The sequence below is a fragment of the Clinocottus analis genome, unplaced genomic scaffold (genome assembly GCF_023055335.1).
Source record: "Clinocottus analis isolate CAN_PGR_092001 unplaced genomic scaffold, fCliAna1.0.p SCAF_21, whole genome shotgun sequence".
NCBI classification, from domain to species: domain Eukaryota; kingdom Metazoa; phylum Chordata; class Actinopteri; order Perciformes; family Cottidae; genus Clinocottus; species Clinocottus analis.
Genome location: NW_027175943.1, coordinates 2,760,559 through 2,776,841, shown reverse-complemented (window position 1 = coordinate 2,776,841; position 16,283 = coordinate 2,760,559). Strand labels below are relative to the sequence as shown.

The window sequence follows — 16,283 nt, the reverse complement described above, 5'->3', positions numbered from 1 at the left end:
TCACATCACTGACTCAATGGTTATGTCCTGTCCTTCGCTGACTCTGTCCTCGAGAGAGCAGATGATCAGCGGGGCGGTGTTCTTCCCGTCGTCTTGAACACAGGGGTTGAAGTACGGTTTGAGGGGCTCGTTGAAGTCACAGCCGCTGAAAGTGTAAATGTGGGTCTTCGCCTCCGCGTTGTAGAAGGACACCGATCTTTCCTCGTAGTCCAGGAACACGCCCACTTTCTGGGGCGTTTCCTGGAGGTGGAGGCTGACGGAGGGGCCGGCGCAGGCGCTGAGATTGCCGCCTCTCCGCCGGCAGATCGCCCAGTAACCGTTATCAGGACGCACCGCGATGGCCCCCTTCCTGTTGATGGACTCCCTGGTCACGCCGAGGTCCCAGTCGGCTTTGTTTCCAACCTGAACCACAATTTAAAAAAATACCGTCAGACATGAATGCTTCCTGTAAATAAAATGGTTTCTCGCAATACAAATGCATTTGTGATTCACTTCAGGCCGATTGTATTTGAATATACTACTAGTAGCACTTGCTAGAATCAGAGTGTGTATTATATTAATTGTATGCAGTCTTACGTTCACCTTGAGAGCTTTGATTGACATTAACATTGACTTTTTTAATTTAAAAATGTAAAAAATATATATATATGTACTTCTTAACTGTGTATTATTTATGTTGTTATTATAAAGCACTTTGTGACCCTAGTCAAATGAAGCTTATTATTATTATATCATGACAAGCTTAAAGCGTTTGTTCTTGTGTCTGAGCTCCTTACCTCAACCACCCAATAGCGTCTTCCAGATGTAAAGCTTTGTTTCCCCAAAACGCAGACGCAGGAGTCAAACCGCTGAGGATTGTCTGGGAGTACATTATTCTTCTGGTTGCTGACGGTCACCTGTGGATAAATATGATCTCCGTTACTATCATCATTTCCATCACATGACATAATAGCCTAATTACAACAATTGGTAGCCTAGACTTATTATCTTCCAGATCAAAGCATTTCATCATAACTTTGAGCCCCTTTGCATTGGATATGTCACATTACTTCGACATCTACTAAAATAAAATGCAACGAAATATTTACCTTCTTTCTGTCTGGAGACAGGACGAGCCAGCCTGAAGCAGTCTCAGGGTCCAGAGTGACATTGACTGCAGAAACAAAGAAGAAGAAGAGTGAGTCAGGTCATAAGAAGAGGAACTAATCAATGTTAAATAAAGTTATTGAAATAAGCAATGAACGTTCGATTACTCAGGTAACATACCTGCATATTGATTCAGCTTGTATGCTTCTGCAAAAGAGAGAAGAAAAAGGTTATTTTCATGCACTGCAATCTTTGGTAGTTTGTGAAGTAGATCATATTTTTTTCCAAAAGACTACTGACCATCTGCAGAAAGTTTGTCTGAAATATCCTGGCAGATGTCGACAAGCTTGGAGAAGGCTCTCGTCACCGTCCCCATGCAGTTATCAGACTGGAATGCCACCTCGGACCACTCCCTGGTGGATGGGAGGCGACCCAGAGTCGGGAAACTCTGAAGTGGGGAAGAACGCACGGGTTTGTCATGATTACAGTTGTTGAAACGCTGACGCTGCACAGAAAAGTTGAAATTCCCTTCAGGTATCTCACCTGCAGGAGGTGGACAGGGCTCTGGTCTTGCTCTAGCTGCTTCAGCTCGATGCCTCTCGCCTGCAGCTCACGTATTTCCTGCGCCAGCTCCTCGGACAGCTCCCTGGCTCTCCTCTCAGCTTCTTGCTGATTCTTTTCCAGCTCCTCCACGAGCCTGTCCTGGTTCCTCTCGATGGCGGTTATCAGCAAGCCGCAGACCTGAGCACTGCCCTGTATCTCCCTCTCTGTGATTTGCTGTCGAATGAAATCATAGAAACAGTTATTTTTACAGATAAAAAAAAAACGACAAACGTGGCCAGTGAGACTTTTATTCAACAAGAACTCACTTTGCTTAAATCCAAAGATTCCTTTATCTGCTCCATTTTTCCCCATCTGGCATGGATCATCTGTTTGATGCTGGTCTTTGTGTCCCTCAGAGAAGTCTGCGAAAGAAAAGAAAAATGTTAATTTGAATGTTCATTTTTTTGATGCAGCTAAGAGAAAATGGTTCAAAGCTTCTATGGAAAATATATTAGTTGATTTTTGCAAGTAAAAGGACTGATTCCTAATAAGAAGATGAAGACTAAAAGAATAGTTTTCTCACCTTGACCCTCTTCTTCTCGTTCTCGATGGGAACGATGTTGTGGTGTTTGTGTTCCCTGTCTTTGCATTTCACACAAACTGGCTTCTGGTCGCTCTGGCAGAACATCGTCAGCGGCTTCTTGTGTTTGCTGCAGTGGTGACTGACGATGAAACTGGTCGGATCCGTCCGCTGATGTTTCTGCAGCGCTGGTTCGCTCAGGTGTGGCGCGAGGTGCATTTCACAATAAGACGCCATGCACGACAGACACGACTGGACCGATGGGGATTTCTGTCCGCAGCAGAGGTCACAGGGAACTTCGTCCGCCTCCAGAGGGACGAGGGAATCTTTCCCGGTTCCAGACGGCACCAAGACGTCCCCATTCTCCTCTTGAGACCTTTTGAGTTTAAAACAATTGTGTTAAATCTCAATTTAATAAAAAATAGGATTCGTTCACTTTCATTTGCTTAAAAAAAAAAAAGAGGAAGTGTCAAATAACAAACCTTCTAAAGATGGCAATGATTTCCGCATATCCGAGGTTAATTCTGAGTTTCGGGCGCTCTTTGAATGTTTCTTTGCACAGCGGACACTCGTGCTTCCTCTTGGTGTCCCAGAAGCCCTCGATGCAGTCCAGGCAGAAGTTGTGACCACATGGGATGGATGTCGGGTCGGTGAAGGTGTCCAGACAGATGCAGCACTTGAACTGATCCTCAACTGACACGGCAAGGGACATGTTTGCAACTGGAAAACCAAAGAAAAACAGTTAGTATTTTGGAATAAATAGCCGTTAAATTGGACTTTTCTTTGAGTTTTTTTGAGACAAGGTTAACCAACGGTATGGACTCACCTTTTTGGGTTGTCATGATGTGCATTCTTCGTCAGGCGCAGGTGTTTTATACTCATGGACACACCTGTTTGTTTTTTTTTCCCAATGAAGCTCCTCCCGTGAGACTTTCTGGTCGCTCAGGTTCTCTTTGGCTCCGAGTGATTCAGAACAAGATGAAGCTGATGATGCAGAACAAATGCGGCTTTGTGACGGAAGACAAACCTGTTGTGCAAAGTTCCGTCTTTACTTTCAGAAAAAAAAAAAAACATACTGTACTTTACATGAAAAACAGTCACGATTCACAAGGAAAGTTTTTATTTTTCATGTCATTGCTTTTACAAATGATCGCCTTCGTGATACACGCCAGATAAGATTTAATTGCCTTGTTGTGTCAGAGAAATACTTATATCCTTTACTCAAGAACAAATATCCAGTACAGTATATCATAGTATATTGAAAGTAAAAGTACAAGCACCTAAGTATCAGAATAAAAATGTCTCACAATTCAGAAAAGTTTCCCTATGTAAGCATCACATTACTATATTTGTACTGTGCATGTTAGATACATCTTTATGGTTAAGGTATTTTTTACAATGCACAGAATATATGCAATATTAAGTATATTTAATTCAGTTTATTTTATATAGCCTAAAACTTTACAATCACTTTACAAACTGTGCATATTAACATCCCTGTCCCGGGACCTCACATTGGATCAGGGAAAACTCCCCCAAATAAAGATATTTAAAACCATCAAGGGAAGAAACATGAGGGAGAACAAGAGAGGAGGATCCCTCTCCCTGGAGTTACAGCACATTCAATGAATATGACTATGATGAGTAGTATATGCATGGTACACGGGCCAGATAACCACGATCCATGGAAACTTGAGACGAGGAAGCACAGTGGCTCCCGGAAAGAAGTAGAGTTACTAATGTGCATTGCTTTCTTTTGGCTGTCATAAGGCATTTACCAGAAGTTCAACCCTAAACCTACCCGTAACCCAAAACATAACCCTAACCACGAATCCAATCAAAAAAATGTTTTTTTCAAATTGGGTTCATGTTTTTTGTCCCAAGATGTCTCTAGGTCATTGTTCTTTAGTCCAAAAGAGCCCTTAGGAAGTGACCTAGATTTAGAGCATGTAGCGGTAAAAGATAAACAGTCATATTAATTATACGTTACTGGAATCTTATTGTCGTCATGCTCACACGTACACACCTTTTCAAACCAACAACTAGACTATGCGTCATCAACAACAACATCCTCCTGTCTCCAAACTCAAATAAATGTATGGCAATAAAATAAAAGAAGTACGATATTCGCCTCTGAAGTGGAAAGTATGGGAATCTTTCAAATAAAGTACGGGAAAATGTTCTGTGATTACGAAATGTTCTCTTTTCTCACACTGCCACCAAGGTAGACAGAAAACTTTAATCATTTGGCACACGCAACTGCCCCATTACGACACGTTTTGAGTCATTTATTAAGTGACACACGTCCAAACAACATGAGCTCACTGACTCGACCAGCTGACATGTCATCACTTATGATTCATTGTGCCAAAAGTGATTTCACCATATGTTCACTTTTGATATTGCCACATTACCAATTAGTAATGCTTCCGCCAAAACAGCCTGCTTAGCTATTACTTTAAGATGACACTTTCATCCAAAGTTACTTGCATTTTCTTCTCTACACCGTAGATCGTAGTACAGCATGATGTTCATTTAGTCAATTATGGTCCGTTTGGAGTCAAACAGACCATGAAGCAGGGGCTGCAAGGTGATTGACAGGTTGCTGCCGCTACCAGAGACGTTCACGGGGTCTCAATGTCACTTCACCGCATTCCAAACATCGGACTTTACGTTAGTTGGTTGGAAAAAAGTCAAGATGTGACGGCCGTAATTCCAAGATGGCCGACGGAAAAAGTCAAGATGCGACGGCAGTAATGCAAGATGGCCGACGGACAAATTGTTGAATTTCAGGCTTAAAAACCGCAGTCCACAAACCAACAGGTGACTCTTTAATAGTAAATCTTCACACGGACAATTTAAAACCAGTGTGTTCAGAGAACGTGGCGATTATTACCAACGTACAAAACGTTGAAATCTGAAATGGAGGGGCATCAGCAGGACCATGGCAGGAGACAGGTAGGGGTTAAGTGTCTTGCTCAAGGACACTTTGACATATGAACTATGGGGGGACTAGGGATTGAACCTGCTACCTTCTGGTAACAGGTTCATATATATCTTTTACATGGTGGCACACCTTAATGTCTAGCACGCTGGTTGGATTGAGGCCAAGTTGTTGTATGGATGTGTAGGAACATCATGTACCTCTGACGACAGCTTCATATTAAAAACTCCTTTATGTGTGTATTTAAAATACATGTGGCTTTAAATATGATGGGCATTGTTGCCAAATAAATATCATGACATGAATGAGAAACAGTAGAAGTAAGCGGTGCAGTAACCAACTCAATCTGTGCATAAAAGAGCAGCTCTACAGAAACGTTTAAGTTTCTTAACCAGCGCTAAATCTTGGCTTTGTCTCAGAGCGTAAACGGCTCTAACCCGTGAATTATCTCACCTCGCTTCAAGTAATCATTTTGCATCATTATTATAATCTACTCTTGAACCGCAGCCAGTTAAATCATAAGTACATAATTGCAAGTTGCATTTAAAAAACTCCGCTAGATTGAATGAACAAAACCAAACGCCAGTTGAAGTTAAAAAAGTCCACTCAAATGACAGCATGTTGTGAACCTGTATCGAGTGTCAGGACACAGTGTACTCTAGATCGTAATCTAGCCGTCGAAAGTACAGTTCAGGCTGTGACAAAGATCTCTTTAAAACATCACAATAGCGTATCACGTATGATTTTATGCTAGTTGTGAAAAAACTTCGACTGTTTGTTTGCCTCTTTTTTTAAGAGAAGCTGGAACATAGTGAATCACTGATGACGGTTTCAGGTGGAGCCACAATATAAAAACTCTTTTATGTGAGTATGTTGGCTGCTTAAGCTACAAAATAATCCAAAACAATTCATAAAGGCGGTAGGAAATGGATGAGAGAAAGAAAAGCAAGTGATTAACCTCTGCAGGGTGAACCAGGCAGAGTTGCAGACACTCAATTAGATGTGTACTTTCCACCACTGGAACATATATAACCTCAAGTTTTGTGTTTGTTCAGGACAGCAATCATCTTCTACTTAAGTTTCTGTTGAGGCATACGTGCTCATGCACACACACACACACACACAGACCTGCCTACACATTATTACACAGATGCTTTGTGTTCATGTTCAAGCAGTGAGGTGACTTTTGCAACCAGCCCTTAAACGTCAGCACGGTATGTCTGCATCAGATTATCAAAACAATGCAATTGCAAAACAGGTACTATTGTGACCAGCGGACATTTGTAACCGAGCTCCTCGGGACAAAGCACATCAGTTGTCGTCTTGTGAAATGCTGAAGATCCCTGTCACCGTCTGAACGGCACATTCCAACAGATTGATTACGATCTCGAGTACACTATGTACTATTCTCTAGGAACTTCTGACACTCGATACAGTACACCACAGGTTTCATTTTAGTGGACTTTAAACACAAATTAAAAAATACATAAATAAATAACTTAGCTGTGGTTTTGTCAATCCAATTTAGCAGCAGATACAGATAACTTGTAATTATGTACTTATGATAAAATTGGCTGCCATGCATGATAAAATAAAAACCATTGTGCAAGGTGAGATAAGATAAAGGTTTAAGATGTTTAAGCTGTGAGACCAAGCTAATATTTAGCATTGTTTTTTTTGGGACAAAATGTTATGTTTCTGTAAAACTCCTCTTTAATGCACAGATTAAGTTGGTTACTGCACTGCTTACGTCTAATGCTTCTCATTAATGACATGTCATTTTTTGTCTGATTATTCGTAGTACTTTTGACGAGTGTTGTCAATATCAGCATGCAGTTCATCGTCATCATATTTTGGTCTGACGTGCTACAGAGCTTGCTTGTTTGATTGTTATCTGTTTGCCTTCACAAACAAATGTGTTGACACACTGTCGTTCATTTTCAACCCACACAACCCTGAAGCCTTTAGTTTAAACACACGCTAGTGAACCAAATGGTCTTAATCTGCAGGTGAAGATAGACACTAACTCCTGAGATGCCGTGTATATATCTGTGGTAGTTTATGTTGTTGTAAATAAATAACTAAATTAAAGTGAAGTTCTTGATATCCAATCAGATGAAAAGGAGACACAATGTCAATGTTGTTTAAAAGCATATTAATGAACACATAAGACGCAGTAGACACAACAGAAAGGAGCCAAACAGGCTCAAAGCTTCAGTAGCTAACATACGTACACTCACAGTGTGTAATATATATTGCAAGATGCAAACAATGTATGCTCCTTATTATGTTCTCTGCATACACGTACACATTAATAATTATGTGTATTTGGCTATCACTTGGATTGGTCTATTAATAACTGAGGTGGCGCGGTGGCGCGTGCCCGTCTCAAGACCGTTAGCTAGTGACTAGCTTGCTAACTAGCTCGCTAGCTCGATACTCATGATGAACCAGAGTTTTTAATATCGTGGCTTCACCTGAAGCTTTCTTGACTGTTACATCATGTTCCAGCTGTCTTAAACAAAGGCGTCTTCCTCACTCGATGTTCCTACACATCCATACAATTACCTGTTTAAGGCGTCTTTCTGGCCTCAATCCAACTAGCCTGCTCGACGTTGAGGTGTGCCACCATGTAAAACATATGTATGAAGGGAACAAGACAATCTTAAGACTTAAGAAACCATTCTATTCATTGTGTTATGTAACCTTGTTTTTTGTGTGTCCAAAGCAGGTATTAAAACAAAGTTCTCAAGTTAATACATTTTAAGTGTGAAGGACAAATACATTGTAAAGGTTTACGTGTTTGAGGATGGAGTTTTAAACACTTGATGCATCTGTTTGGGCTCGCGTCAAGTTTTTTTGTTGAGGTTTCTGTAACTAGTGTCGCTGGTTTAATCTCTGAGACAATGAGATATTAAAAAACTCTTTTACGTGTGTATTTGTACCTATGTATGGTTTTAAATTTGCTAGACCATGTTGCCAAATAAATATCATGACATGAATGAGAAACAGTAGAAGTAAGCGGTGCAGTAACCAACTCAATCTGTGCATAAAAGAGCAGCTCTACAGAAACGTTTAAGTTTCTTAACCAGCGCTAAATCTTGGCTTTGTCTCAGAGCGTAAACGGCTCTAACCCGTGAATTATCTCACCTCGCTTCAAGTAATCATTTTGCATCATTATTATAATTGAATCTTGAACCGCAGCCAGTTAAATCATAAGTACATAATTGCAAGTTGCATTTGAAAAAACTCCGCTAGATTGAATGAACAAAACCAAACGCAAGTTAAAGTTAAAAAAGTCCACTCAAATGACAGCATGTTGTGAACCTGTATCGAGTGTCAGGACACAGTGTACTCTAGATCGTAATCTAGCCGTCGGAAGTACAGTTCAGGCTGTCACAAAGATCTCTTTAAAACATCACAATAGCGTATCACGTATGATTTTATGCTAGTTGTGAAATTTTTTTTTCCTTTTTTTTAAGAAAAGCTGGAACATAGTGAATCACTGATGACGGTGGAGCCACAATATAAAAACTCTTTTCTGTGAGTATGTTGGCTGCTTAAGCTACAAAATAATCCAAAACAATTCATAAAGACGGTAGGAAATGGATGAGAGAAAGAAAAGCAAGTGATAACCTCTGCAGGGTGAACCAGGCAGAGTTGCAGACACTCAATTAGATGTGTACTTTCCACCACTGGAACATATATAACCTCAAGTTTCACGGTGGGTAAGGACACCAATCATCTTCTACTTGACAGGTTAAGTTTCTGTTGAGGCCTACGTGCACACGCACACAGACCTGCTTTAACTGAGGTGCCGTTAGCTAGTGACTAGCTTAGCTAGCTGGCTCGCTAGCTCGATACTCATGATGAACCAGAGTTTTTAATATCGTGGCTTCACCTGAAGCTTTCTTGACTGTTACATCATGTTCCAGCTGTCTTAAACAAAGGCGTCTTCCTCACTCGATGTTCCTACACATCCATACAATTACCTGTTTAAGGCGTCTTTCTGGCCTCAATCCAACTAGCCTGCTAGACGTTGAGGTGTGCCACCATGTAAAATATATGTATGAAGGGAACAAGACAATCTTATGTCATTAGAAACCATTCTATTCATTATGTAACCTTAGTTCTTTTTGTTTAAAGCAGGTATTTAAAAAAAGTTTTAAAAAAAACGTTAAGTATGAAGTGTTAGAAAAAGGGAGTGGTTGATACTGTAAGGTTCACTCTGGAAGGAGAAACAAATGCTCTGAGGATGTGAGACAGGTTTCTCATGGAACAAAGTGCAGTTAACTTTGTACCTGTAAACATCTCACTCAGTATCTTATGTCATACTTTTACACCACAATACAATACAGATGATGTTTTGGTGTTGAAAGTTCACGTCACATGAATTGTACAGGCTTTTTACTTTTCACATGCTGAGGTTCCCGTATAAAGTCGTGCATGAAGCTTTTACTTCCAACATCTGATCCAATTCCGTTGTAGCTGATTTTGTTTTTTAAAAGATTTGCTTAAAATTAGCTCGTCAATTGAATAGAAACACAAAAGAGGAAAAAACAGAAATGCAAGAAAAGGGGAGATGAACAGTCGGTACCATGATACTTCTAGAGTCCAGTACATTAATTCAGACAACAACCCAACAAAATTCAACAGAAACTGCAATCTTAATTACTTTACAAGGGAAATTAAGCTTTTTTTCACTCGTACGATGTTTAGAAACTTATTTGGGAGAAGTCAAAGACAAACTTATTCAGGGTGAAAAAAAACGTAAGTCCCTTTGTAGGAGACCTGGCTCGCTTTTCAGAGCCTCTTTTTGTGCGTGTTTTGTTGATTCATGTGCGTATACATCACCAGGTTCACAACATCCTGCCTTCACATGTATGTGGAGCTTTCCCTTTTTATTTCAATCTAATGGTTCATGGATGTCTGAACTGTTCTGGAGTCCAGTGCGTCCTCAGTAACGTCAGAAAAGAAGGACGAATGTTAACTTTTAACAGTCACATAAAGGGTTGTGACCAGAAGCCTGTTGCACCGGTTGCTCCGTTGGCATCCTCCAGCCGTTCATGAGATGCTTTTGCATCCTGTCCTGACAGCAGACTCTTTGTCTCACCGGGCTGATAAAGAAAGTGTGCAAACAAGTTTGAACGTACGTGCGCCTAACTTTGAGAAACTGTACAGGTTTGCTCCGATTGTATTTTACATCCTTTGAAAAAACATATATATTCCACTATGACGAAGGAGCTAAATGAGCTAAACGCTGAAATCAAGCATGTGTAAAGTCTACCGCTCAACATCTTATTTAGTGTGTTTGCATGCAAATGTTTTATATTTGAGTCTCATGGGAATGAGATCTCTTGAGCAAGTATTTCGCCAGGAACCAAAATCTTAGGAAAAAATGGCAATTTTGACCTGACAATGGCGGAAGATATAAAGTCAGGGGATCACAAAAATCACAAGGATTCATTCTCTTAAAAACATGAATGTCCGCACCAAATTTCATAGGTATGTATGTTTGTGCCGTATGTATATTATGTAAATTTGTGCTTTTGGTTCTTTCGTCTCTCATGAGGTCTTTTTTATTTCAAAGGCTACGTTTACCCAAATTTTCCACGACCGGTGCGTCTGTTCTCACAACTTACCGCGTGCCAGATGTTTATGAACGGAGGATAAAACTCATTAGGTCAAGAAATGACATAAAAGCAGCTGATTTAACGCGATTGAAATCATTGCTAAAATATAAGTTCACACATCACTCGAGAAATGAAGCCACAATGAACCGACACATCGCAGATCAACTTACCATGGGAACCAGAAGGTTCAGTCGATGTGAAACTGAGTACTTTGTTATTTCAGCATTTTGCCCGTCAATTAAAAATAAAACCCAGCATCCTGTCAAGGTAAAGAACGTGTTAAAAGATCAATGTGTTGACAGGAGCCGCTTTGTCTGTGAAGGCAATGAATCATGTTGCGCTGACAGCACAACGCTGGGTGAACAATAGTACGTTTTCTATTTTTATCTCACGTGTAATTCCACTTTTTTTCCACACAAACAGCTCTCTCCTGGGTGAAAGTCCTGTGTTTGTAAGACCCAGCTTTCCACGCAGACCTCATGTCGATGTGGACTTCCACTCACAATGATTAGAGACACATTCGTTATACGTTAAAGACAAACTGAACGCAGGAAAAAATATGTTCACTGAATTCCTCAATGTTTCTATTTTTGCATGTGTTTTTCGGTGAGAATATGCACATAACTGGAATTATTGCAAAAACAATTCTGCTATAATTCTAGTTACTCACACATTGTGTGTCTGAATGCACATTCCTATTGTTGGTAAGTGTTACACCCAGACAAACACACACACACAAGCATGTGCATGTGTTTTTAAGACACACTTTGAAACATTGCAATCGAAAATGTACATGGAAACGCAAAAATAAAATTGAGAGAAAAAATAAAACCATACGGTTTCTTGAGATGTTTCTAGTTTTTGTTGAAAAAGAGTTGATTCGCTCAGTTAGTTGTCCGAGTAAATTCTGTCCAAGTTTTTAACTCACGCAACTGGTGAGCAGTTTCAGCTGCTGGTGTTTACGTCAGATGTGAATATGTATATTGTCTTCGTCTATGGACAACATTAAATATGGCCAATCCTAACTACTTTAAAAAAATAAATAATTAAAACCTGCCCAATTTAAAATCAACTCCTCAGACCGCTCTCCATTTTCTTCTAGTTGATGGTTAAGGCCGAGACGACTACTCTACTTCTTCTACTCCGTCTACTTCCATCATCTGACCCAATTTCGCTGTAGCCGAAGACAAACCTAATCAGGGTGAAAGTAGGCTTCCCTTGAAACAACGGCGTTTTGTTGGATGGGCTACTTTTGTCCACATTTACGTCAGTTCTCACAATCTGCCGCGCGCCAGACGGTTATTAACGGAGCAGAAACCTCATTATGTCGATAAATGTTGTATAAGCGCACAAATTAAAGTGGTTGAAATCATTGGTCAAATTTAACTTCACACATCGTTCGAGAAATGAAGCCGCACCGGAGGATGAACACAATGAACCGACACATCCCAGATCAACTTACCATGAAACAAAAGGTTCAGTCAATGTGAAACTTAGTGCTCTGTTGTTTTAGCATTTTACCCATCATTTAAAAATGAAACCCAGCATCCTGTCAAGGTAAAGAATGTGCGAAGAGATCAACGTGTTGACAGGAGCTGTCTTGTCTGTGAAGGCAATGAATCATGAAGCGTTGACAGCACAACGCTGGGTAAATTTATATCTAAGGACTTTGACTTTTTCCACACACGAACAGCTCTCTCCTGGGTGAAGGTCCGCATGTCGACGCAGACGTCCACTCACGATGATCAGACACGTTTATGTTGGTGTGACGTCTCACACATTACGTGTCTGAATACACATTCCTATTGTTGTTAGGTGTTGTGTTTGAATGCAACAGCAAACAAAGGCAGCCAACCGATGAAAGAGTACATCTGCGTGAGTGGAAAGAGCAGCAGTGGACACACCCACACAAACACACGCGTGCACGTTTTGAGGTATTGCATTCGAAAATCTGCAAGGAAACGAAAAAAGAAAGATTTACTAGATCTTGTCTTAAGATCTATGTTGAGCTTTCCCTATCAATTTCAATGTAGTTTTTCATGAACGTCTATAAACTGTGATTCCAGTGCATCAAATGTTACGTTCAGTAACGTTAGAAAAGAGGAACGAATGTTGACCTCGTTTAATAGTCGCATAAACGGGTTGTGACCAGAAGCCTGTTGCGCCGGCTGCTCCGTTGGCATCCTTCAGTCTTTTATGAGACGCTTTTGCTCACTGATCGTGTAAAACATGTTTAGTCTTGACAGCTGACTCTTTGTCTCACCGGGCTGCAAACAAGTTTGAATGTAGGACACCTAAAATAAATATTACGCTGTGAGAAGATGACAGCTTATGATGCACATGGGTTTTGACTCCATAACACTAAGACTATTAAAATAGCTGTAGGGGTTGCAGAGATACACCCTTTTTAGTTTGTGTATGCAATCTTTGAGTACAGTTTTGCTCTATACATCGTAGACAGATTCAGGGTTAAGTGTCTTGCTCAAGGACACAATGATGTGGACTAGGAAAGCCAGGGTTTGAACCACCGATTCCCTGATTGAAAGACAAGCATGTTATCTAGTGAGCCACAGTCGCCCCTACACCATCTGCCTATCTATTTAACGGAGCACTCAGGTCATCCCTGTCAAGTTGTAAAGTTCAGAAATATCATGTTAGTGTTTTTTAAATACAAATAATTGACATATTCCAGAAGTTTAAGTTGCAGCCAGCATTAAAAATGTCAACACCTTTTTTTTCATGACCAGTTTATCAGAAATGAAACCCAACATTCTGTTATTGCAACACATTCTTTGTCTACAAACACAACGGATCATAAAGCATTGAAAGCACAATGCGGTATTCATCAGCAGGTGAGGCGCTGCACCTCCAGTTCCTGACTCACCCACACCCTTAAAGGAACAGTAGACAAAAATGTAGGGAGATTAATTGGCATAAATGGAATATAATATGCATATGTATGTTTCCATACATCAAAAAACATGCAGCTTCGGGTTAATTGGAGGCTTTAAATTGCTCGTAGGTGTGAATGTGAGCATGAATGGTTGTCTGTCTCTATATGTCACTGTTGTGTTTCTGCAGCAGTCCAGAATGGACAAACTTAAGGCCTGTCAAGTCATTTTATGTGGCCCAGTTATAGCTTGAAAGGTATATGTTTCACAGTGTACAGTGATAATAGACTACATGCATATTGATTTTGTGACCCGTGAATAAACGGCCTCCTACTGCAAGAAAGCAATGTTTCAATATCGGCGTTTGAGTAAAGACAAGTGATCAAGTTGAAAAAGATCAACAAATAATCCTGAAATGTCCAAGAAGACAAAGATTGATGCAGAATATATTCACAACAGCTACAGCCATAATGCTGCTGCTCTGAACGCTCGCTTCATTCTGGCTGAAGAAATCACACAAGCTTCCTAGCAGTGCACGCTAAAGTTATGTAAGAAAGTTACGTAAGAAAGGTATGTCAGCAGGTGAGCCCCAGACCGCAGAAAGTTATATGAGCGGGTGTGCCCCGAACCACATAAAGGTATGACAAAAAAAGCTTTGAAAAAAGTTAATGTAACAATGTGCATTTCATCTTTATCTCCTTTATTTAAGTTAGATTTTTAATAGATGGCATGTTGTAGCTTGCGATTTGCAACCTCGCCACTAGATGTCACTACATTTCACACACTGTGACTTTAAGCAGTCGAGGACTTTCCCCTCGAGATGGTGGACATATTTCTTGGTAACACACGCCACCTGGTGGCGGGTTTGATTCACATCAGCTTCAGCAGCTTCAATTGAATTCACACAGCTGAAACCAAAACATTTGACTTTATTGACTCGTAGTGGTCATTTATAAAAATTACATCGTACAGATAGAAGCTATGACAGAGTGTTTTATGAAGTTTATTAATTTAATGTATACATAGTCTTTGGTACATTGAAAGCTTACACACTCAGAAAAAGAATGATCTCGTGGTAATTTGTTTTAAACAAAGTGCGCACATAAAAACATGTCTCTGGGCTCAACCGTCACCGACCTCCATTTTGTTTTTCTGAGACTGAGCATCAGGCAGCTAGCAGGAGGCCAGGGGGAGTACGCTCAGGTCATAGCTGAGTTAGCTTAGCTTCCATCTAGGCTTGTTATAAATATGTTGATTCATATGTTTTTGTAAATAAGCAGAACCTGATACGCAATCCGGTCAAAAGTACACACCGTGGTTCTTTTTCTTTTTTTTTAACAGTGCCCACAATTTTTCTACAGCACTTTGTTGACATTGAACACATCATCTGCGAACCTTCACTGACACAAGGAAAAAATCCAGTAGGGGCTTAAACTTTTCTTTTTGTTTAACTTTATTTATTAAGTGTAAAAGTGGATACAGTCTTTGGTCGATGATCTTGTCAAACATAAATCACTTTTTGTACAAATTCATTTTTTCCTTCACAAGTAGTAGACTTAAACTTATCTCTAACACAATGACCAACAATCCTTCAATTTATTCAAGATGATGTAAGATTCTTACAGATCACTTGACTCTTAACCTGAGCTTTCTTTGTGTAAGGGAAAGTTCACGCTGGAGGGTTAAGTTCACTCATACGTCACAGGCCATGAAACAGCAAATATTAGAGGAAATAGTTTTTCCCCATACATCGAAACACACTTAGAGTACCAAAGTAAAAGCCGTCATTATGCAGAAAATTGTATGATTTCATTTAATTATTGATGCATACTGTGTTCATACCTTTAATTAAAGTAGTTATTAGCGGTGGAGCACATTTTCATTATAAGTACTGCTAACTTAACACTTAAACAATGTCCTGATTTCATCCCCAATAATAAATCATCATTATTTGCTGATTGTATTGAAACACTGATGTGTCCCACTGTGGGAAAAGACCTTGAAGTTCAGCACAGCTCAAAACACTTCCTGCCCTTGTAGCTCTTATTTTAGGCCATAAACGTTGGCTGTATAGCAAATAAGTGTGTTAGTTTAGCAAATAGCAAAAATATTATTACAATTTATATGTAATGAATTACTCTGCCATAATATGAAGATTTCCATAAACAAAAATGGATTATACAAAAAGTTGCAAATATGTCCTCTTACGACTTCAATAGCCCAAAAAACTCTCCCCAAATATTTGTTGTCATTGGCTATTTGTACATTTTTACATGGAGCATCTCCAGTTATATACACAGTTAACATTTAAACAATAATTTGATAGTACTGTGTTGATACAATAATATGAAGATTACAAGAAACTAAAACGGACAATACAAAAAGTAGTAAATATGTCCTCTTTACAATTTCAAAAGAAAAAAAGGACAAAAAAAATTCAAAAGCCCTCAAACAAAGCCCAAATATTTGTTGTCATTGGCTATTTGTAAATTTTTACATTGAGCATCTGTCATCACCAGATATATACACGGTTAACAAGTAAACAATCATTTGATAGTACTGTATTGATACAATAACATGACGATTACAAGAAACTAAAACGGACA

The 16,283-nt window shown here is 39.7% G+C and overlaps 1 protein-coding gene across 1 annotated transcript; it reads right to left on the bottom strand.

Annotated features, from left to right (window-relative positions):
* LOC137792558 (E3 ubiquitin-protein ligase TRIM39-like) lies at window positions 1–2,921 on the bottom strand. The gene is made up of 9 exons (XM_068588290.1): window positions 2,692–2,921; window positions 2,213–2,585; window positions 1,956–2,051; window positions 1,630–1,863; window positions 1,387–1,534; window positions 1,267–1,293; window positions 1,089–1,153; window positions 777–896; window positions 1–402 (listed from the first exon to the last, which is right to left on the bottom strand). The coding sequence occupies exons 1-9, from the start codon at window positions 2,919–2,921 to the stop codon at window positions 1–3; spliced, it is 1,695 nt and encodes a 564-aa protein (XP_068444391.1).
* Between the last annotated feature and the right edge of the window lie 13,362 nt (window positions 2,922–16,283).

Bases quoted from the DNA above. Each gene is read 5' to 3' on its own strand.
- LOC137792558 (XM_068588290.1), bottom strand. From the start codon at position 2,921: ATGTCCCTTGCCGTGTCAGTTGAGGATCAGTTCAAGTGCTGCATCTGT. The intron at 1,535-1,629 runs GTGAGATACCTG...TCCCCACTTCAG, and splicing joins GCCCTGTCCACCTCCTGCAG to AGTTTCCCGACTCTGGGTCG. The intron at 403-776 runs GTAAGGAGCTCA...ATTGTGGTTCAG, and splicing joins GACGCTATTGGGTGGTTGAG to GTTGGAAACAAAGCCGACTG.